This window comes from Eleginops maclovinus, chromosome 12 (assembly GCF_036324505.1).
Source record: "Eleginops maclovinus isolate JMC-PN-2008 ecotype Puerto Natales chromosome 12, JC_Emac_rtc_rv5, whole genome shotgun sequence".
NCBI classification, from domain to species: Eukaryota; Metazoa; Chordata; class Actinopteri; order Perciformes; family Eleginopidae; genus Eleginops; species Eleginops maclovinus.
The window spans coordinates 23,536,035-23,559,964 of NC_086360.1; the positions used below are offsets into that span (position 1 = coordinate 23,536,035).

Genomic DNA, 23,930 nt, shown 5'->3' on the forward strand with positions numbered 1-23,930 from the left:
TTACCTATTGTTAGGGAGGTCTTAAGTGAGGTTCTTAATGGTTCAAGGGTTTTTATTGTCAGATGCACGGTGGGTACAGTGTCGTTATAGCAATGAAAATCTTAGATCCAAGCTCCTCCAACAATGCAGCATATTATAAAAGGACATAAGACAAAATAAAGACAATGAAATAAAACTAAAAAATAGAGCAAAATGAAACACATTTAATTTCTCATTTTTCTCACCTGTATTTATTTTATAGTCTGTTTTGCAACTTGGTAAGAAGCCATTGTGATCAGAAATGCAGGAAAATAAAATAATGTTGTCCATAAAAGCTGTCATTGGCTTTAACCTGTGTCTCTGCTGTCTTACGAATTAAACTCACTAAGTTAAAATGACAATATTTAGATGAAAAGTTTAAGGAACTATCTCACATTGCGTGTTATTGTTGAGGTGTCTTTATCTCTATTGTCCATTATTACTCAATACAGTCCTGGAATACACTTTTTCTGTCATGGAAACTGTAACTTGAGTCTTTCTTGCTTGAGACTTCTCATAATAGTAAGGCTGGTTTTGCAAATAGGTAATGTGATTGTATTGTGACTACTGTGGTCAGGAGTGCAGGAAAAAGTAAATAATTTCTCATGATCTCTGAGAAGCATCTACTGAGGATCTTAACTCAGTCAGATAGCTATACTGTATGTAGGCCTAAACCAGCTGAGGCAGTGATTTGTTATGAACATTTACAGTTTATATTTGCCCATGCCTGTATAAAAAAAATGGCACATGATGCACATAACAAAACAAAGCATCCACACATTATTTACTAATCATTCTCACCCTAGAGTGACCTTCATCACGTTTTCTCTACATTGGAAAGGGCACTTTATCATAGGGTTTTGTCTCAGTTATCATAAAATAATACTTTGTATGCTTACTTACAGGAAAAATTGGAGTGTCATTTGTTTACCTGCATCATTTACTGTTGAAGATAATAAGTGTCACTACTTGGATTTAGCCAAATAGTCTGATCACACATGCAGTATGCGTGATTTCCCATTAGTAAAAATTCCTTAAGGCTGTAGCTCACGTAGTGCACAAACACTTTCAGGGGCATAGAAAATAAAAACAATTAACTATCATTATCCCATTTCCTGATAACTAAACATCCTATTTTAGAAAAATGTCTTCAGAATGGCACAATTCTGACAGATGTCTTATAATACAGTACGTTATTGTAAGACAATTCAACCATTATGTATTTTATTCATTTTAGCATCTCTACACACCAGGTGTTATTGTAGAGATTTCTTTGTCTGTGCACATTTAGAACTGATTGTTTTTATTAAGCAAGCATAATACTTTTTTTTTGCCAATTTGCTGAGATTGTTTTTGAATTTAAGATATTGTATTTTATGTTTACTTATTGTTGTGTCACATTATCACATTATCTTTTATATATATACACACACATACACTGCCTGTGGGGGACAGTGCTATGATCTGGGGTTGCTGCAGTTGGTCTGGTCTAGGTTCAGCAATGTGCCCAAAGAAAGAGGTCAGCTGACTCCCTGAATATACTGAATGACCAGGTTATTCCATCAATGGATTTATTCTTCCCTGATGGCACGGTTATGTTCCAAGATGACAATGCCAGGATCCATCGGGCTCAAATTGTGAAAGAGTGGTTCAGGAGCATGAGACATCACTTTCACACATGGATTGGCCCCCACAGAGTCCAGACCTGAACCCGATTGAGAATCTTTGGGATGTGCTGGAGAAGACTTTGCTCAGTGGTCCGAATCTCCCGTCATCAATACAAGATCTTGGCGAAAAATTAATGCAAGACAGAAATACATGTTGTGACGTTGTAGAAGCTTGTGGAAACGATGCCACATCGAATTTGTGCCGTACTCAAAGCCAAAGGGGGCCCAACGAATATTAGAGTGTGACCTTTTTTTTGGCCGGTCAGTGTATAAACATATATTCAGTCAAATGCTGTAATTGATTTTTACTCGGTTGAGTTGTATTTTCTTTGGTCTTGTATGTGTGTAACAAAGACATATGTTTGATTAAAAAAAAAAAAGATTCTAGTTTTAAAAGGCGTTAATGTACTGTATAGTACACTTTGGTTGGAAAAGATGTGTTGTGATCCTGTGTAATCTGGCAAACATATGATCCATGTGTTTGAACATTGAATGCCATAATTATTTTACAAGATCAAACAAATTACATATCAAAGTTCCTTTTTGAAAAGTGTAGTAGCATGAGAAAGACTGGCGGTCTACTCTTCCCTTTCAGGAATAATGTGAAACACGGAACAAGAGGAACAATCTTGAGGTGCTTAACTGGAAAAGATGTTCTGGTATGCGAACATTTCGAGTAAACAGCTCCTTCACATGACGGTATGGCACAATCACAAACACCTCCTCACTCACACGCACACAAGCCTGCGCAGGCTCGTCTGTCTGCACGACTGTCACACATCACTGCACCACTGTCATCAGTGCTTGTCTTTCTCTGAAGCACTGCAGATAGCACGGGAAAGACTTTCAGTTTGCATCCCTTCCTCATATTTGGTCCTATGTGCATTCATACAATAACTTGTTCTTGTGTAAAGATCAGACAACTTCAAAGAAACGGAAAAACTGCTTCTGTGTTGGCTGGAAGAGACAACTGTAAATCTGTACGTAGGTGGACATAGTTAGAATGTGAATAGGAGGCAAAAGACATAAGATTGGTCATAAGTACATTTTGGGGGAGTTACAAGTACAAGGTTTGTACCATGCTCCCTGTCTATGTCATTGCAGATCAGCTACCAGCACCAGTTGATTTTTGTTTTGTTAAAATTATTCATGCAACGTAATAAATCTGTGTGCTTACTTTTTGGAGTTCTTGCAAAGACAATCACTTGAAATGGTGTACAACTGAATTGTCTGTAGCCTGTAATCATATTGAGCTAATGCCTAAACCTGACTGAGACAACCATACGTGATTTGTGAACAAATGTTTTCACGGGGATGAAGAAAGACAGAAAATGCAGGCCCGGAGGTGATCATTACTTCAGTGAACTGATAAGCGCCGTTCCAGTGAGCAAGCAAGGGAAGCTGGTACCTCTGGCTCACAGAGAAGGGATGTCCTCATAAGATATAGGAACATATTTAATAACAAAAGGTCATATTTTCCGTGCTGGTTATGCAAGTTTATTGATTATAACGATTTAAAATAATGTTCATCCTGTGAATAGAAACAGCTTTTTTGTTTTCCGATTTCACATACAAAATTTAAAATCATTTGGTCTCATCTTCAGGAAAATCTGGGCGTTTCAGTAGTTGATTATGACTTGCCTCACAACAAACATTCTGTCAATTTACTGAAAATATCTTTGCAGCCTTTGTTTAGTCCGTATGAGTTTCATGGACTTGTGTTGATTTGTGAATACGCCAGGAAGAGTCGGGTTTCACTAACAAACGGATGGTTTATTTGAGTTTCATTTTTAAGTCTCTGAAAAAAGCTCGTGTTTTTCTTTGGCATTGTTCTGAAGGAAGTTAAGTTTCTATTTATACTTGTTTTTACACTCACAATAAAGCTTTCATCAAGCCCTTATAAATTGAATCGACACGCATGTTGTTCCGTGTATGTTTTGTCACCTGGCCAAGCCAAGTATGCACAATGTTCAATTCCTCATCTATTACCGGGCATTTACCTGTGAACTAAAGGACCGAGGGTAAGGTGGAACGACTCACTCTTAGAGGCAGTTTGACGAGTTCAGAAATGTGGAGGAAGTTGGAGTGGAGCTGCTGCTGCTAGGGCCCCCCTGTAGCTGGAAACCATTGCGGGAGGAATGATGGACTTCCTTCCTTACCACTGCAACCTGCGGCAATAAGAAGCAACAGAAATAGATCCAGGAATATTATGTAAAACGACACATATGCAACATGGAGAATAGACTGTTTTCTGAACTAACATCTATTGCAAGTATTGCTAAATAAAGCCAATATTTCAGTCACTTAACCTTCAGCTTGGTAAAAAGAGCCAAGCTGTGCCTTTTTCATGCAAGAGTACATAGGAAATGTAGTTCACCATTGAAGGTCCAAACATGATGCTCCACAGATAAACCATCACAAAAAAAGAAGAAAATATAAAGAAAATCAATAAAGATGTGAGAAACATCAGATCAGGCAAACAGGGCCCCTCAGGGTTGTTATACACCAACAACTCGGTCCCCCACTTGATATTTGGATGAGTAAGTTTGTCGATTTCACTTCTCTGGTGGAAGGGATTTTATTCTGCAGTGGAAAGCATCAACATGGGACATAACCTGCTGCTCTGTGAAATGATATTCTTGTTTTCTTGCCACACAGAGCTGTACCTACTTCTCGGATCTTTTTTTCAAGAAATGACTTCCTGTAGGGGCAATCTAGCCGGAGCAGGGGTGTCCAAACTACGGCCCGGGGGGCAAATGCGGCCCGCAGGCCATTTTGAATCGGCCCTCTGCAAATTCTAAAAGTATAATGCAATACGGCACCACTTAAACTTTTGCTTATCTTATATTAATATATATGTTCAAATATATTATATGAGCCCAAATTTCAAATAAATTTAGTCATTTAAAATGTTAAACATTTTCTAACACATCTTAGTTGATAAAAAAAAAACAATAACTTATTTCCAAAACGAGCTTGAAACTGAACCTTCATATTTACTTCTGTTTTATCATCATGTTTGGACCTTCAATGGTGAACTACATTTCCTATGTACTCTTGCATGAAAAAGGCACAGCTTGGCTCTTTTTATCAAGCTGAAGGTCAAGTGACTGAAATATTGGCTTTATTTAGCAATACTTGCAATAGATGTTAGTTCAGAAAACAGTCTATTCTCCATGTTGCATATGTGTCGTTTAACATAATATTCCTGGATCTATTTCTGCCAACAAAATAAATGAAACCTTAAAGACAAACGGGATGTAGGCTGTCTTTTTCTTAAAGCATTTTCAAGTATCGCGCATTATTCACCTACATTTGATTTGTTTTGCCAACTTATAACTTAACTTTTGAGACAATATTCACCTCTATAAGTGGTGCAGCTCTCCATATGTTTTTCTGTATGTGGCCCTTGGTGAAAAAAAGTTTGGACACCCCTGAGCTAGAGTATTCCCTCCACTCTGCTGCCATCTATTGGTCTGTTCACAAATCAGAGACCTTCGTGGGCATCATGAATTGTGTTTCAATGAAGGAACTCCACATGTATTCAGGCATTTTCCTCTTTGTTAAACAGTCCACATACAGTGTGTGATTGGATTGGATTGGCATATTTACACTTAGAAATCCAACACCCAAGTAATGGTGTAGATATTCTACACACACAAATTATTAAGAAGTTTTAAAATAAGATTTGATGTACATTAAATTAACCAAAACCAACTTAAGTCATTTTTTGTGAATCTTAAATGTTGATTGAAGGCTGTACATTGCAAAAAAAATGACACTTTTAGATGGGGTTATTACTGCAATAATTCCCTTAGCCTGTCATTTCTCACAAGATTACAGTGTTTGTAAAAAAACTAAAAAGAGCATAGTGATTGTTGAAAAGGAGCAGACTTGGTTTCTTCTTTTAGGCTGTGCTGTTCTGTAGGCTAATACTTTAAGTGTGAAACTGCCTGAATGTGGTTAATAAAAAGCAGATTTTCCTACAAACAAAATCCTTTTAATACTAAATATCTTGGTTTATTCTTTTTTTTCTCCTTATCAGATTACATCACTTTTATATTTTGATACACAGATTAGGTTACTGGATAAACGGTTAACAGGTAATTGTACCGGATTACATTTTTAAAGTAACCCTCCGCACCCGTAGTAGATGTATGCTTTGAATCCAACAGGAATAATGACACTCCGAAACAAACGGTGGCGGTATTGGACCCCACAGTGATATCCATCCGCTGGTAAAACCGACAAATAAGTGCGCTCTGATGTTAATATAACATCACCTGACTGTTTCACATCGCTGTGACTTCTCTACATCATGGCAACGTCTGGCTTCACCCTGCTGATCCTCGCCGTGTCTCTATGGCCCGGTAAGAATCACATTTACCGGCACCGACTTTATCCATGTCTGCATTACTGTCTGTAACCTGGCTGCCATTAAATCTGTTGTGAAATACCAGGTCGTTACATGGCTTGTTATGCTGGTATTTAGGCTATGACACTGTAGCTTCGCGCATTTTAAAATATCATTCCTTCTATTTCTTTATTGCACTGATATGAATCATTTATATTTCTGTTTTTAAAGGAGACTCCAGGTTCATAACAGACCCTTTGTCCTTCATTAAACAGAAATCTCAGGTAAGACTGCCCATACTGAAAATACTGTTCTTTAAAAAGCTTTTTTTGCAAATGCATGAGTTTTTTAAATGAGACGCTTTTGGTAATGTGGAGGTGCTTTTGCCAGAGCAACAAAAAAGTCTTACATTAACTCTGAAATGTTGCTTGCAAATACAGTATCTCACTGTGGCTTCTCCTTGTTAGACATTAGATATGTGTTCAGAGTGCAGCCAGGTCATCAATCTGTCCGCCAACAGGATTTCCAGCAGAACTACCAAGGTGAGGATGTTTGTGAATCACGCACCGCAGTTTCATTTGACTTTCAAATCACTTAACTTGACTGACCACATGTCAGTGTTTGGGGAATTGGTTAATCTGAAAATTTGCAGGTGAAGCCATCAACTGGGATCCTTGTTATGCCTCTATAATGTCAACCTTTACATTTCTTAAAGGGGGTCTTTGCATGTTGTTAGCACACATTTAATGAGAGAAATTCCTCTTTTTGAACGTCGAGTACACAAAAGTATACATTTGTCAAGCTATTTTGCACATTATTGTTTTTGCACTTTTCAGAGAAGACACCTAGTAATACCACCACACCATAGACACTTCAATAACTACTGTGCTTTTGCAGGAGAATCTCTATGAAACCTTACATGCCCTGTGCCAACGCCTCCCAAGAGAACAGGCCTCAGAGTGCGATTCACAGGTGAAGACCTATTTGCCCCAAGTCCTGCAGCAAACCCCTGGTCACCTGGTGAGTTCACCCTCTCGGTAGTCTCATTGAAAGAGCTATAATAAACAATCAAATGTTCATCTTCTAATGAAACATGATGTGTTTGTGTAGAAACCACGAAAGACCTGTATGGTTTTTGGACTTTGTGCTGCCCACGAGGAGGAGGAGCTGCTCAAACTCTCCCACCACGACTACAACACAGACAAATCCAGCTTGGCTATCGGCCATGCTACAGCCACCGACATCTCTGTGAGTGTGAGAAAGCAGAAGTGGATATTAAAATAAAAAGTGGAAATGAAACCTACGCTGATATTTGAAAACTGTAAGTGTCCCTCTAATGAGTCGTTCCTCTTTCTAGGGTGTGTTCAACCCAGTTTGCACCCTCTGTATATTTCTTGTGAAGAAACTGGAGAGCCTATTGCCCAAAAACATGACTGAGGTGAACGTTCTTTTTTTTAATATCACTCCACCCTGCAGACACATATCCCTCAAAACAAAAACCATCATGTTAAATATCTGTGTTGCCCTGCAGGATGCTTTGCAAAAGCTCATGGAGGAGGTCTGTGATCTCATACCACACAGCTACAAGGACCAATGTGACAATTTTGTCAACAAATATGGCACGCAGATAGTGGAATTCCTCCTATTGTCCGCTGCACCTCACACCATATGCACTCTCTTGCATGTGTGTTTGTTCGAGGAGCAGCCCGTCCAAGGTCAGTCACATGTTTACGATGAGTAAATTAGGCCATCTTTTTTTGGTTTATCATGAAACTAACAACTGTACTTCCAAGTTTAACGCTCCACGGATTTCCCCAGAGTTGCCCCCCCCCTCTGATTGCGAGTCGTGCCGCACGCTGGCGATGCTCAGCCGACTTCACCTGGGTCTCAACTCCACGGAGCATCTGGCTTCATCTTTCCTGCAGTCTGTGTGTGCCCATCACCCTAATGCCATCCCGAAGGTCTGACCCTCAGCTCCCACAAACAATCTGTCACTGCTCACACTGAAAAACAATCCGTCATGAATCACGATAACTAAGAATGCATGTCCTCACATTGTGATTTCATTAGCAGTTTTAAATCAGGATACAGAAAACAATCTTTGTCATTTTTTTCCTGAAAACAAGTGACTGTCATGCTCTTTCCAGTGCGAGTCTTTCACCAAGATCTACAGCTCTCAACTGGGGAAGGTTTTGGGAAACCAGATGGCGGCTCCACATGCTTGTGAAGTAAGAAACTCTTTTTCAAATGCCTGTCTCACTAGTGCGACAAAGAGGAACAGATCCTCAACAGGGTTTTTAACGCAATAAATGTCAGAAGGTCTACACACCTTCACCGGGGTTGAAATAAGAACATTCACTGAAATGTATTACCATCACGTGTACAAATATTAATGGATAAGGGTTTTCTGATACCATCTACAACAGTAAGAGGAGCCGTAGTGTGCACAACACCTACCATGAACATGTGGTAACAAGTTGAATACTTACACAACATATTCTTCAGTCTGGTTGTTGTTCTTTTTTGTCCCGTCTGCAGCGAGCCGATCTGTGTGTTGCCTCAAAGAAGTTGGAGTCGCTGGGAAAGAGTCGTTGTACCTGGGGACCGAAGTACTGGTGCAGAGACCTCCCCACTGCTCAGATGTGTGGGGTAAGTTCAATTTAACCAAATTACAACATGTGTATTGTTTTTCTTTGTAACAATCCTTGCAACAACCACTAAAAACAGTCACATAATACTGAGACAGATATTTTACAGCCATCAAACCAGACCTACACTTCCAGCAGCTCTGGCTTTTGAGTCCGCTGTACCCAAACCAATAGTGTCAGGTTTTTTTTCATGGTTGAGGTCCGTGGTGAATAAGTAATACCGTATTTATAGACAGTTTTCAGTCAAAGTATTAATCATTTTTGTATTTCAGAAATGTGAAAACATAGAAATTGGTTGAAAAAGTTAAAAAAATGTGATCTTTTCTTTGAAAGACACCTTTCAAGCACACATGGCTTCTTTGCTATGCTGACAACTAGAAACACAGTTCCAAGTACTAAAGGAATTATGTGCATCGTAAGAATTGGTTTTACATCCTATTTTCGGTTTTATTTGCAGAGTCAGGCGTACTGTGAGAAGTTCATGTGGAAGGAGTGAACCAAACTGCCAGCCTGTGTGCACACAGATCTGATTTCTGTTTACAAATATATTGCACTGATCAACTACACATTTATTAATGTAATGCACTGAACTTTTTTTTAAACTTTTTCTGAGAAATCATCCATAGCATAAACTATTTCAGTCAATGAGTCTTATATTCAACATTAAATGGAACTATTTGCATGAACCGTCACAGAACTGATGCTGGGATTCAGTGTGAAATATCACACCCTGAAGTGGTTAACAGTACTAATCTGTATTTTAAATATGTCATTGTGAATGTGGAAACTGCAAATATAAAGTTCCTTGCATGGAATGAGTTCTCAGTATGTATGAGACTTGAGATTTTAGACAAAAGCTGCTTTTTCTGTAATCTTGTTGCTGTTCTTTGATGCTTGGTGCCAATAACTGCATATACATGACAAAGTCCTGCTATCAAAATCAAAAGGTTTGTCATTAAAATTCAACATACAAAAATGTGTCCTGAAGTTTGTTTATTTGGAAACTTCCACATAGTAAAAACATAACAGTGAAAAAACACGGGAGACATTTACACTTTTTTTTTTGTAGCTAGCCAGAAAAAGTCTCTTTAGCCTCTCATTTCTATCGTGTTTAGATTCGATCAGTTAAATACCCAGTTTACTTCTGCCCAGGTTGTCTAGGAAAATGTCGCCTCACTTACACCGCCGTGTGGTTCGTTGTGTCAGTGTCACTCTCCTGTCTCTTCCAGATCTAAGAGAGAGAAAAGAGACATTTCAATTTGTTTACCAAATGATTCAAAACTGCAATCTGGTTTTAAAGACGACAATCAAGACAGGTTCATGAAAGCCACAGTAGCTATAAATCATTAGTTTTGTCCTAATTATCTGTACCATTTACCACAAATAACAAGGATTCAGACCTCCACTATGTTAATTAGTTCAATCACCACTGAAAAAAACAGCTATATAGTCTTTAAAATGATCAGAAGCTGCACCTGTCCGTTGTACAGTAGCACTCCCTTTAAAAATGAATTATTTAATCATTTATTTATTGTGCTGAGAGTGCCTTCAGATGAAAGGTGATTAATAGTTTATGTGACCCCATGTTGCTAAGAAACATACGAGGCCAAGGCCCAGCAACATTTACATTTTCCAACTAGAGGGGGTCAATGTGCTATATGCTTTTACCGACATATATATATATAAAGCACTCGGAGTCTCTAAAATATCATACCAATATTGATAGAGGTACTTGAATAACGGTGAATGAATAGGGCTGCCCTCGACTTAATATTTGTATAGTCGACAAACAGTCGGCAATCAGTCGACTAATCGTCTCACGTATATGATATATAATGATTTATGAAGAAAATAAATCATAATAAATAAAATGTTCTTCTCCCAAAATGGTCTCGGTTTCAAAGGCGGATAAAGAACAGGATGGTTGTTATAACAGGATGGTACGTTGTACTTCACATGAAATATAAAATACAACTGTAATAATTAACCGTTGAAAAAATGAGTCGCATGAGTCACAGCGCACCGAACGGACAGAGCGGTCCGCCCGCCAGCGGTACAAACAGCAGAAGCTCCGGCAATGATTCTTAATGTGTGCGTGAACAAGCAGCAAGCACACACACTGAGCACTTACTTTTAGTTTCTATAATTCATATCTGAGTATAACAACCCAATTAATACCACACAGGATACAGCGACAAATATGCTCGACGGCAAAAATCCCTCCGCACATTCCGCCCTGATCATGAAATGAAAGCTTGAATTGGTCGTTTTCTGAGCTCAGAATGATTGTATATTACAGGTTTATACATGTTGATACAAAGCTAGGCTACTGCCTGACTCACTGCTGCTGTTTTCCTCTGAGTCTGAGAAAGGAACACACGTTGTCCTTCCTGACCAGGCACAGCTCCGAATGAAGTCTGAGAAAGTTTATGGCTGACGCGGCATAGCACATGCAGCGCGCAGATGGACCTTTTTTTCGACTAATCGGCTAAGGAAAAATGTGTCTACAAATATTTTTTCCGCCGACTACCGGTTAGTCGACTACTCGGGGGCAGCCCTATGAATAACTTGGTGATATTAGATTTTCTCCTTTCACCCAGCCCTATTTCTGAGAAAGCATGGAATAGTGACTTGCCTGGATGTAGGCCTCGGACAGTGTGATCATCTGGGGGAGAATGTCGGTCACCTGCAGGTCCTGCATCTCATACCACTTCCCAGTACCCTGAAAAATCACAGAAACACATTTGAACGTATCTGTCCAACGACCCTGCCTATGACAAGACAGATGTATTTTTAGTTGTTGGAAAAAGTCATTTCTAAAATATCTGACTGTAACCTACATGATGTAGAACATGTATTCTGTATGCTCCCTCAGTAGGTTTCCCATCATGCACCACGTTGGCGACGAGGTCATAAGTTGTGTTTTTCTCTGTCACTTGAGCTTCCTCTGTCAAGTACTCACGAAGGTCTACGTTCCTGTTGGAACAAAGTGACACCATGAACAAGTGCCCAGTCATAATGGGGACACAACAACACACACACACACACCCCCCTTACGTGATGGGGAAGTTGACGATTGTAGGGTTCTTTTCCACAAAGAAGTTGTTCTTGGTGAATCTTTTGATGCAAAAGACGAGGTACGGAGGCAGTTTGGTCAACTGGAACCTTTTGAGGAAATTCTCTTTGTAGGTTTTGTACTCCTGAATGTAGATGAGACGGGAGAGCATGCATAAACATTTAGAGCGCTGTATAAATGAAATATAAGAAAGTCGTAGGTACAGATGAGATGTGGGGCTGATTGCCTGTGGCCCAAATGTAGTCGTATAGTTGTCAACATTTGCTAGTAGAGACAGGTTAGGTTTGTTTCACAGACAGTAACGCTGGTCACTATGAATTTGGTGGATACTTTTCTACAATACACATATAAAATATTGAAGAAGAACTTAACATTAAACACCTGGTTCCCCACCAGCCGCAGGACAATGTTATAAACCCAACCACAAGAAAAACGGTTATTTAATGTGCAATGTTTCTCAAGGAAAAACGCTCAACTGCTGGATTATCAGAGAAGTTGCTTCTTTTTTTTATTCTGTATTATTTGGAGGAACATGGCCAAAAACATGCTTACAGAAAATCCACTTTGTGAAAGGATTACCAAACATGAAAGCAACAGGATCAAATGGTGGGCTTGTTTAGCAGAGATAAACAAAGCTTCCCAAACTGACAGGGCATATACACAAGAAATACAGCAGCAAGTTGAGGTGATCGGGTACGTGCCAAGTTGGATTAACGCCAGTGGTAAATTGTGTTAAGATTACTGCGTTGCAACGTTTCTTATAAATCACTTTTCCCCCCGCTAATTATTTAACTGTACCTTCTCTGTGCTGCCATTGAACTTCCCCAGGATGTTGAAGAGGGGGACCTGTGGGATAATAAGCTGCTCCTTCTCATCCTTGTACAGTGGAGCTGTTGGGAGGTCGAGGGTTAGAAACAGGAAGTTGGCCTCCGACATCTGCTCCTGGTACTCGTCTGTCACAAGCAATGCCTCTTTCTCTTCTGGTGTCTGGCAAATAAAAACAATCAGATAAAACAAAGGCTTTCTAAACATAATATTCCTTGCAAAAACTGCTCAGGATTTTTGAAAAGCATGGACTATTATTTATAAAACCATTCACATTTAAGATGTCAACTAATGTTTTTATAATGAAAGACGGAAACTCACTAAATCTGGGTGTGGAAGTTTCTTTGAAAAGATCCGCATGGAGCCTTGAAACGCTTTTGTGATGATTGCTAAGAGGGCAGAAAGACAAATGAGGACACCGGTTTATTTGCGTATATGCAAATAACTAAGTAACACTTTTATGCTAAAGCTCTAAACTTAATTCAACCTTAGCAAAGACAAAAAACATTCACATTTGATACACCAGTGTAATCATGTTGTTGTTTTCCCCTGGGACCTTTAGCACTAAAACACCTATGTGATTATCACATTGAAGACATGTTTGCACTTATTAAACCCTTTGATTATCCCTTTATGACTCACATGTTTTTTTCTTTGTGCCTCCCAGAGCACCATGCAGGGCATTCAAGAACCACGTCATGAAGTCCACAGCATCCCCTGCAGAACAGCAGACAATCAGAATCACAATGTATTCTTAATAGAGCAGCATGTGTTACAAGTGTTTCTTCTGGAAACTCAAGCCTTACCTTGTTTGGTGATTTGAAAGTTCTTCTTGCTGCACAGCACAACAGCTTGCAGCATCTCATGTGGAGAGACGTGAGCCTTGAAGTTTCTCGGATTCCAGAGTTTGCGCATTAGCTCACCAAACCTCTGCACCAGGAGGAACATGATGTCCCCCGGTGGCCTGCGGATCCCCCTGTAGTTTTCCTCTTCCAGGAAGTAGTTTCGCAATGGTGGAACATTGGAAAAAGCCTGGGTGGAAAAAGCAAACCCGAAATGGTTCGGATTATTTTTTTTAATGTATGACGATGTCCATTGAAGGTCCAGGAGGCAGTTAAATGTACCTGTAACACCACGTTGGCGTAGTCGTTGGCTTTGATGTTGTTGAGACCTACAATGCCAGGCAGGTAGGTTGTACCATCATAGGCTCGGTACAGTTTACCCTGCTTGTCCAGCCCTCCAATGTGCTGCTTGGTGAAAGTTGGTTTCAGCACATACTGTAAAGAAAGCGTAAACAGATTACTAACACCAAAGTGCATTTTATACAGTATGGTACTTTTTACTTGGCACCTCAATATTGACATTGTGAGACTTTGAGAAACACCTTTGGTGGTTAAAACAGTATCTAACTTATCAGAGTATGATACCATCTCATTCAAGAAACAATAAGAATTATACACTACAGTCGATTATTTTATTTTTTTTAACATGGTGCTAAACATGAAAATGGTCTGCTATCATAATTAAAATATTGGCATACCATCAGCCTGTTAACTTACCGTGATGTCTTCTAGTGAAGAGTCAATGATCTCATAGTTGTCAGGCAGACAGTAAAACTTGAGAGTGTGCAGATTCAGGAACACATGATGGGTAAACTGCACACTGTGCGTGTAGGCATGAGACTTCAAACCTCTACCTGCAGGGATACAAGCATACATGAGTGAATCAGTCCCAGCACAAGGTGTTTGATTCCTTAGAAAATGTTAGATCATTCACTTACCTTGAAAGTATTTCCCACATATAAGGCAGGCGTATACATTGATGTGGGAGAGGGATATGGAGCACAGTTTCTCAAAGTCAAAGTCCAGCACACTCCTGATGGACAAATAGACAAGACTGGGAATCAGCTGTAGAGCAATGGATGAAGGCAGGGCTAACTAGCATTTAGCACCAACATTAGCAATGCAAATTCAACTATATCTTACCTGTTTATGGTGTCGAGGTAAGGACAATGGCGGCTCCTCCGGTCTTCTGCTGACCGTCCTCGGCCTACTTTGGCTTCCACTGCAACAGGAGGTAAAACAAAACAATGTTCAATCAGCGGAATGTAATCTAACGTTAGCCAAACATGCTAACTGACCTAGCCTTTTGGTTGTTATGAGATGATCGACTTGATGCACAGAGTAAATATGAACGGTGGTACATTTCTTTAACCAGCTAAAACTGTACTGTAGAGTTACTTGTTGACCTGCATGTTTGTGACTGGAACAAATGAATAAAATGAAACGCACTTTGTACCAGTTTCTAGTAGCACTAGTTAGCTTCCTGCTAACTAAACGCAGCACAGACGTTAGAAGTAAATACACGTACCTCTGTCTTCGTCGTCATCATCCTCGTCGAACTCAGGCTCTCTTTCTCGCTTCAAAGAAACTATCATAGCGGTGTCCTTGGGAAATTAATGCCAAAACAACAGAGAAGGCACAACTTTATTTGGACCAGATGAATGGGCAGCACGGTGCGCGTTGGTCGAAACTCGCGGTGGATATACCTCGCAAATGGCCCACCAAAACCTAACACGGAGATGCCAGCCTTTTTGCCCCTTGAGTTGTTCAATGCCAATACAACAGTGGTGGAAAAAGTACTCAGATCTTACACTAAAGTAAAAGTGGAAGTACCAGAGAGTAGGAATACTGGATTACAAGTGAGATTCCAACATTCAAAATCTTACTCAAGTAAAAGTACAAAAGTATTGGCATCAGAACATACTTAAAAGTACCAAAAGTAAAAGTACTCCCATTTCAAAATAATATACTATACGTTTTGATTATATTTATTGATGAATTATGTGTTAATCAAAGCTGGTTAATGTGGAGCTAATTTGTGTTATTTATTTACTGGTGTAACCACATTATTATAAAAGTGTTCCAAATCTGAAAAGTAACTATAGGTAATTAATAAATGTAGTGGAGTAAAAGTACAAAATGTACCTGAATTGTAGTGGTGTGTAAGTAATTAGCCGAAGATTGAGATACCATGTTAAGTACTGTACTTTAAAATTGTACTTAGGCACAGTACTTGAGTACATCTATCTACTGTATCACAAATATATTCATTTGATGATTTTGTGAAAACATAACCTCATTTTTTCATGTATATTTTTTTAATATAAAGTTTCTGATGTGGTTTGTTTAAGAAATTGTGTCTTTAAAACAATGTTTATTTTTCGAACTATTATTAAAATGTAAACTCAGGGATTGTTTTAGTTGGACAACGACTAACTGTTAGCTAGCATGTAGCTTTTTGTCATGTCTATGGATCTGCCCGAGACTTGTTGCAATCCTTAGCGTTTGTTACCTCACAAATATTATCACCGCATTGGAGCTTTTTGTTGAAATGGATATTTTAAGAGACGATGAAGTGAACGACCTGAAATACAAACGTGCGGGGCGCTTGGATATGAGCCACGGCTTCCTGCACCATATCCGGAGGAACCAGATTGCTAGGTGATTTCCACAAAGCTAATGCTACAAGCTAACAAACAAGCTTTCACTATTTAGCCACAGTATTTGTAGTTGCAACCACACACGTTTTATAGAAGTTAGAGGTTTTTATAGAAGTTACTGTGATTGTAAGGGGAGGTTCCTCTACACACGTGAACATATAAAGGGAAGTCCCTAAGGCCCAATTGCCAGAGTCATCCGAGGTATATAAGATTCAAATGCTGTATTGTCATGTGCACAGAAGCTACAATGTAGATATGGCAATTAAATAGGTTCCAAGCTCCTCCAACAATGCAACATAATATATACGGGACATAAAACAATAACAACATTTAAAAATAAAAGAATAGTGCAAAAAAGAAACAGAGTAGAATAATAGTATAGGACACTGGAGGCAAAACAACATGTAGCTAGCTGTTGTAACAACAACAACAACAACAACAACAACAACACTGTTATCACATGTAACATTAAGAATCAACCATCCACATACAAGTTCACTGTACCTGTACCTCATACCTATTGTTAAACCCTTTTCTAAGATTTCCTTGTATATTTATTGACCCATTTCTAAAGTTATGTAATCTATGACTTTAAGACTGTAAAAAATACTGTTTCCATGCAAAGAAAAAATATCCATTTCTTGTCTCTTCAAGAGATGACTATGATAAATCGGTGAAGCAAGCAAAAGAGGTGCAGCAAGCAAAAGAGCTCCAGCGGAGGAGGAATACCACGACCCCTAGACGACCCCGTCGACCTGATATCCAGGTGTATCATCCTCGACGCAGATGTAAGTTAATACACTGTGTGGTGTTTTTTTCCAACACTGAATCCAGTTAATCATATGCTTGTCTGCTAATTTCCCAGATGATTCAGAGCCAGGGGCCGGTGCTGAGGCAGAGGACTCCAATGAAAGCGGCTCAAGCACAGAAACAGAGACCCATGGTACTGAACTCTTTTGGCTCGACTATCAGGCGGACTCTGGTACCATTACCTCTTTTCTTGTGCACAAGGTACATGCAGATCTCTTTGACAGATTATTCTTGCATTGTGATTTATTTTTCATTGTTTTGGTTCTAATTCCCTTTCTATTTCTAAAGGAGGACAAGCCTGAGAGGTTGGTGCAGCGTGTAGCAGAGAAAAACATCCTGGATTCAGCCATGAGAGCAGCTCTAGAGGCTCGACTTCGAAAGGAAATTGACAAAAGACGAGAAAAACGCTGACTGAACAGAAGATTGTGATGACATGGCGGGGCTTCAGGCAAAGACAAGGAATACTTCATTTGCAGTACTGCGCTCTTACAAAGGATGACTGCTGTTGACAGTGAACAATGAGAACTCTGGGAGCATGTGCTGTCCGCAGAGATGTAGCTTAAAGAGCCTCAGTCAAACCAGCGTCTGTTTTCGCGAGGAACTGTACTTTCAGTCGGCAACAATACACAGATTGGTGCAGTCAGGTTTCTGTTTACTACATTTCTCTCACTTTGGATTGTTACCTCATACCCTCATTCATGACTTTAAGGATGGTTTTTACACCTTCAAGTTCACTGGACCTAAAAAGTGACGTTGATGGTTTCAGAAAGTTAAAGTCAGAGAGGTGTGAGTATGCTTTCACAGAGAGCACTGCCCACCTCCCTCCTCAAGGTTTCAAGGTTTCAAGGTTTTATTTGTCATATGCACAGCAGATACAGCGTATATGTTGGCAATGAAAATCTTATGTCGCGTGCTCCTCCAACAACTCAACATACATGGTGCAAAAGATAAATAAAATAGTGAAAAATGTACTGAATTTCTCGTGTTTACAAATATCTAGTTTTATAAACAAAATGTTTACTTTGATGGTAAAATGCTGTGAATGGAGGATCAGTGATTTTGTATTTAAAAATGTGAGAATATCTTGTTTTTCATGTTGAGTTGGAGAGATCAGTGGAGGTGGCCCTGATAGTATGTTTGTGTGTTTTCTGTCTTTTGTTGTTTTCAGTATTCTTATTTATTTTTGATTGTTGAAATACTTTTATTTTTGATACTGTAATATTTTTGAGGAGATACCTCTTGACATGAAATGACATATATACTGTACATAAAAGCCATTTATAAAGACTCCAAATGAGTCTGGATTTGTGGAATTAAACGGCCATAACGTGTGAACACTTTCTTTTAGTGTCTTGATATGTTGTAAGAACACTCAAATGTGAGATAAAGTAACAGATAACCATCACTTCTGTTCTATCCCGAAACATACATTGGTTGAATACATATTGGGGTTAAAGCATAATACCATATCTGTTTCAGTTTACTGAAACTCGTCACCAGGTGGCAGTAGGATTCACCGTTTCCACTCTGCAGGCCTATCTTCTTTGTGTCTTAACTTTTGTTTTAGTTATAAGTACATTTTAAATGTTTGTATTAGCAGTGCAAAGCATTGTGTTCTAATTGTATAGACATTTTCATTTTCCATACACAAGATTTCAACAGTAAGTGTTAATCAACCTAAAATGTCACAAACGTTCTTCTATGGGCGGCACTACTTCTGCTTATTTTTTAAGTAGGAAAATGGATACCTTGTAATTCTAGGGAAACTGAGTATTATATTGCAGGGCTGCTTGTATGATAAAGAGGCCTGTTTTTTTCCTCCAATGTTTTGTTCACCCACCTTTGTTTTTTTGTTTTTTTTGTGGCCTGTCCTTCCAGCTTGGACAAACCCAGCAAGTTAGGTTTCAAGGTTTCAAGGTTTTATTGGTCATGTGCACAGCATAAACGTATATGTTGGCGTATATCCCATGATCCTCCAACAACTCAACATACATGGTGCAAATAAGATAAATAAAATAGCGCAAAAAGTGAGAAGAATATTTACAATAACAATAAAGATTTAAGGATGTGAAATATATACATATGTGGAATAAATTGAAAGTATTTAAATACACTGTACGGTAATTTAAATACTTTACACTGTTGAGTTAGAAACCCAGCCAGTAACAACCCTTTCCACTCCAACGATGACTCTAAAATTAAAAATGTGAAATGGAGGATGTCTAGCTACAGATGGAGCACTGCCAGAAAGGCCCTGGAACAGAGATAACAAATGCAAAAAGTGAGCACTCCCTATTCCAACTTTGATGCCAGCATTAGTGCACGTTGATCATTTACTTTAACAGCAACCGGTTGAATAGCAAACTAATTCTTCCCATCCCCACAGTGAAAAGAGTGAATGCAAAGTTCACTACCATCCCTTTGCTGTGGAAAAAAAACAACGTTGAGTTGACATTTGGACAGACAAGCCGTAGATCCGCACTATAGTCAGGGATTAATTCATTGTTTTCACTAATGCATGAAAATATGCAAACTTCATCCTCTGACCACATGGCGGGCCAAGTCTCCGCGGTGTTACACAAAGCCTTTTCATGAGAAGCAGCCTCTGCCGTGCTATTGGTGAAAAAGAGGCACTCCTCTCAAGTTTGTAGACGCCCTTCTCCAGCTCACTTTTCATTTCCAGTCAGCATGTGACTGAGGTTATGAGAGGGTAGACACATTCCTATGTCACCCACTCCTCTGTTTGCCAGATTATCTGTCGTTTCATTAATTCTCAATTGGCTGAAAATGATCCAATCACAACTCATACCTGCACACCTTCCCTTTTTGGTGCAGCTTCACTTCTACAATATTATATAACGCCTGTAGTCAGGTAATACTTAAATAACTGTGAATCCCAGAGGTACCTGTTGTGACAGGCAGGCGAGCTGTTATGTATTCTGAGAAATGGGATCATGCGTTCTCTACGTAACTACCCAATGCACTCATTTCTATTCAAATCTCTAGGTTTTTATTTAATATTGTTTCACTCACAAAAAAATTCAATAACATATGACTTATTCCTAACACCTATCTTCAAGGGTTGCAAACAATTCTATTCAAACTCTGAGCTTCACCAGCGGATACTTGGAAAGCTTCAGTTTTATCATGGCCTACATCACATTGTAAGTTGGGACTGAGTTATTGAACTTTAATAGTTCTCTTTTGATAAGCGCCAAAGTTCACGTTACATTTCTTTTGTTTAATACTAATCTAATATTAGTTTACATCCGATTTGGTTTGATTTTGAAACATATCCAGGCTTGCTTAAATAACAGTTACATAACGGAAGTTGAGGGTGACGCAGGCCTACTCCAAGGTAAGGCTTTTATAACATTAATCAAAACAGAGGATTGAGATGATGATAAAGTGTTATCATAAAACAACACACCTGAATTACACCTCATTTTCAGTGTTGAGCAACTCAAAACTATTGTTTGAACACACTGGTTGTGGGTAATGATTTATTACCGATGTTAAAGCCAAAACATGGTACTGTGATTAGAGGCTTTATGATTGTTTGAAAAAATATATTGCTGTAGTAAAGCCATTTATTAAAAAGAATGAAAAACTGGTGTTCTACATTGGACCGTGAGAAATAGTCAAATTATGTAAAAGCAAATAAATAAACCCTCCAACAATTTGTAAAACTACAAATTGAGATCTCTGGAAAAACTGGAGCTGAATCAACATTTTGATTTGAGAATGCCTGCTGAATCAACATAATTTCTTCAAGTCTTTAAGTTCACCTGCAAAAAAGACTGAAACTATGAAGAGCAATGTGTAGCTTTGATTTCAAATTCCTACAAACATACAGTAAATAAACAAAAAGCTTCCACAGATATTCAATCTGCTGTCAACCAATCCTTACCCTGACTTCAGTTCAATGCTGACCTGCTGATGCCCTATACACTGAGCCAACTATCGACTCTGTAGGGCTTGAAACTGTGAAAAAGTTTGACTTTATTTATCATTCAGTATGCGACAATGTTTGGTCTCACTGTCATGCTGGTCTCGGTTGCAAGCCGAGGACAGGTGCTGTTCTCTGAGCTCTTTGTGATGGGAAGAATTGCCAGCCTTTTTTTATTTGTTACCATTTTACCTGATGCCTTTATAACATTATTTCAAAAGAATTTAAGTTATTCTTTATCAGCATGCGGCTGTCTCACTGTAGTCTGAGCAGGGTGCAATACTCTTGAGGAACAGACATGTGTCTTTCAGCTGCCTCCGCCGGGCTATGACAGTGGTGCAGTGATCCTGCCCATTCAAGGCTGTGGATGTGTAACCCTCCACCATTCAGGGTTAAATATAGTCTTTTGACTGAGCCAGTGTGGTAGAGGAAATGCACAGCTGCTGTAGTCAAACTGCCCGTCTGAATTTCATAATGTTACTTGACCATGAATACAACTCATTACTTGTAACTGAACCCATGATCCTGTGCTCAGACAACTCAAAAGACACTTTTAATAATGTCGGTTTACATAGATCCATCAAAGGTTTATATGTAACCTCTGAAAACCACTTCAATACACACACACACACACACACACACACACACACACACACACACACACACACACACACACACACACACACACACACACACACAAGATTGCAGAGGAGTGAATTGCCTAACCAGATTTAGATCGACTGTAAATTGATAAGTTGCAAGAGAAACCAATGATGCCGATACATAAAATAGGAAATTAGTGGGGTATGTGTAAATGATAAATATACCATTCTTTTGAAACAAATATTACCAGACTACAACACAGGCATGTATCCTTATGTGTGCTTACTAAACATACCAGCAACTTACAAGTAATATGATCAAATAGCATGCATTCTATCCGAGTCTTGGTGTTGCCATGCAGGCCAAAGTACCAAAGTATGTAGGTCTCCATAACAATAAACTACTATGCTAACTTCCGAAACTGCAGAAATCACATGCTGAACAAACAATCCACTCGTTAATTTACAAAGCAGGAAGGATTAATGTTGCACAGACAGTATGTAAGCTAATTAAAGTACAGCTAATTTGATTAACAGTTTAGCTGAAAATCTCCAGAGTTTGTTTCTTACAGCAGGATTTGATGCTGTAAATCTCTCTGACTGACTGCGTAATAGTCAGGATTTGAAATACGGTTTAACATCTTGGGCCAATACAGTAACATTTTTTAACTATAATCAGTTTGTTTCTACCAAGAGGAAAATTGATCATTTGTTCTCCAAAGGCTTGTCTAATTTCGACATACATTCAACATAGCAATTATCTTTGCTACACGTTAAGGCGCTGACTACAGAGGACTGCCCTAACTTGTTGATACAGTATTACAACACAGTGTTGTCACCTGGTTTAACAGGGGTTAACTGAAATAAAAATGATGAATTCCTATCATTTGATATCGTTTCTTCATGTTGAGTTTACTTATATCTGTAATTTGAGTACGTAAAAGAGAAGGTTGGAAGCTGGTTTACAGTTTTTTCTATGTCACCCACTCCTCTGCCTGCCAGACTATCTCTCGTTTCACTAATTCTCAATTGGCTGAAAATGATCCAATCACAACTCATACCTGCACACCTTCCCTTCTTGGTGCAGCTTCACTTCTACAACATTATATAATGCCTGTAGTCAGGTAATACTTAAATAACTGCAAATCACAGAGGAACCTGTCGTGACAGGCAGGCGAGCTGTTACGTATTTGGCAAAATGGGATCATTGTTGGTACAGTATTACAACACGGTGTTGTCACCTGGTTTAACTGGGATTTAATTAAATAACGTGAGGAATTCCTATAATTTGATATCATGTTAAGATTTCTTGTATCTGTAATTTGAGTATGTAAAACAGAAAGGTCATGGCTGGTTTACAATTTTTGCTTTTTGGTTATGAGAGGGTAGAATCATTCCTTCTTGCCAGATTATCTCTCATTTCACTAATTATCAATTGGCTGAAAATTAGTGATAAAAAAAATATGGCTTGTTGTTTATTCAGGTGCATATATGATATGTTATCTGCATCTGTTAGTAGCAGGATGTAACAGCTTCCAACAAATGCCAATCTGACACAAAGGTTTTATAGATTAACATGTCAATACTTCTTATACCAGGTTTTAAAGTACATGGCCATTCTGATATGGTCTAATCTTTGAGCCTTAAGAAATGTAGAGATGTCTTACTGTTTGTGAAAAGCTTCTTCACTACATAATTAAGGTGACAGCAGATCCCTGAAGTCTTCTTTAATGAAGTTTTGCTAGAGAAACTACTTTACAAATTAAACCAGTTGATCCAGTTTGTGCATACCTTTACAACTGTACTTTTATTTCTGTGAAACCAAGGACTCCGAGAGCTCTCTATCCCACAATATAAGGGCCAAATGTAATTGTTATTGGCCACAGAGTCACAAAGTATGCATTGCTGTCCTGTTGTGTCTAATCTCTGTTATCAATTCAAGGTTTGATTTGAATTCCTGTTAGTCAAGACAAAGGTCACTGAATAATAACCCTTTGCTGTCATTATCCTTCCTAAACGTTAAAACTGCTTGTTTGAAATCCTTAAGTTAAATAGACAAAGCATCAATCAACAGTATTTGCTGACTGAAGGTTAGCTTGGTATGTTCTGAGCGTATAAAATCTTCATGAACTACGATCGTATGATTCTTCATTGACTGCAGGTCATTCTGTAAAATGGAAGGTAAGATGTAGCCTGTTTTTTAAAGTCAGTATGTGATCAGAGAAAATACAATCATTTATAATCCACAAAACCATGTGTTTATTGTTATTTAAAGTATGTAACAGGGGGAAAAAGATTTAAAATATATGTTTAATAACGTTATAGATTGGACCTTGTCTCAGAGGGTAGACATTTAATGAAAAACGGGAAATGGTAGTGGGGATGATATGTAATCTAAACCCAAAATGAAGAAAACACACTGTTCAACTCTGCCCCAGGCACATTATAGTTATTATTCAAGTCGTGCACACTGAATTAC

At 38.7% G+C, this 23,930-nt stretch overlaps 3 protein-coding genes across 3 annotated transcripts; 2 read left to right on the top strand and 1 right to left on the bottom strand.

The window, feature by feature from the left end:
• The first annotated feature begins 5,881 nt into the window (after positions 1–5,881).
• sftpbb (surfactant protein Bb) lies at positions 5,882–9,665 on the top strand. Its single transcript, XM_063897415.1, has 11 exons — positions 5,882–6,055; positions 6,271–6,323; positions 6,507–6,581; positions 6,937–7,059; positions 7,150–7,287; positions 7,397–7,477; positions 7,571–7,754; positions 7,858–8,000; positions 8,187–8,267; positions 8,578–8,688; positions 9,145–9,665. Exons 1-11 carry the CDS (start codon positions 6,004–6,006, stop codon positions 9,181–9,183), a joined length of 1,080 nt encoding a protein of 359 aa, XP_063753485.1. The 5' UTR covers positions 5,882–6,003; the 3' UTR covers positions 9,184–9,665.
• Positions 9,666–15,162, bottom strand: usp39 (ubiquitin specific peptidase 39). Its single transcript, XM_063897414.1, has 13 exons — positions 14,959–15,162; positions 14,574–14,652; positions 14,369–14,463; positions 14,148–14,284; positions 13,713–13,865; positions 13,395–13,620; positions 13,231–13,305; positions 12,910–12,977; positions 12,562–12,750; positions 11,745–11,887; positions 11,528–11,663; positions 11,323–11,409; positions 9,666–9,918 (listed from the first exon to the last, which is right to left on the bottom strand). Exons 1-13 carry the CDS (start codon positions 15,023–15,025, stop codon positions 9,865–9,867), a joined length of 1,509 nt encoding a protein of 502 aa, XP_063753484.1. The 5' UTR covers positions 15,026–15,162; the 3' UTR covers positions 9,666–9,864.
• Positions 13,480–18,235, top strand: c12h2orf68 (chromosome 12 C2orf68 homolog). The gene is made up of 4 exons (XM_063897416.1): positions 13,480–16,091; positions 16,745–16,878; positions 16,956–17,101; positions 17,189–18,235. Exons 1-4 carry the CDS (start codon positions 15,982–15,984, stop codon positions 17,309–17,311), a joined length of 513 nt encoding a protein of 170 aa, XP_063753486.1. The 5' UTR covers positions 13,480–15,981; the 3' UTR covers positions 17,312–18,235.
• The last annotated feature ends 5,695 nt before the right edge of the window (positions 18,236–23,930 follow it).

Coding starts and splice junctions, on each gene's coding strand:
- sftpbb (XM_063897415.1), top strand. CDS start 6,004: ATGGCAACGTCTGGCTTCACCCTGCTGATCCTCGCCGTGTCTCTATGG. Junction 6,582..6,936: donor TTTCCAGCAGAACTACCAAG/GTGAGGATGTTT, acceptor GTGCTTTTGCAG/GAGAATCTCTATGAAACCTT. Junction 7,755..7,857: donor CGAGGAGCAGCCCGTCCAAG/GTCAGTCACATG, acceptor GGATTTCCCCAG/AGTTGCCCCCCCCCTCTGAT.
- usp39 (XM_063897414.1), bottom strand. CDS start 15,025: ATGATAGTTTCTTTGAAGCGAGAAAGAGAGCCTGAGTTCGACGAGGAT. Junction 14,653..14,958: donor TGATGACGACGAAGACAGAG/GTACGTGTATTT, acceptor CTCCTGTTGCAG/TGGAAGCCAAAGTAGGCCGA. Junction 11,410..11,527: donor GAATACATGTTCTACATCAT/GTAGGTTACAGT, acceptor GTGATTTTTCAG/GGTACTGGGAAGTGGTATGA.
- c12h2orf68 (XM_063897416.1), top strand. CDS start 15,982: ATGGATATTTTAAGAGACGATGAAGTGAACGACCTGAAATACAAACGT. Junction 16,879..16,955: donor GTATCATCCTCGACGCAGAT/GTAAGTTAATAC, acceptor CTAATTTCCCAG/ATGATTCAGAGCCAGGGGCC. Junction 17,102..17,188: donor CCTCTTTTCTTGTGCACAAG/GTACATGCAGAT, acceptor CTATTTCTAAAG/GAGGACAAGCCTGAGAGGTT.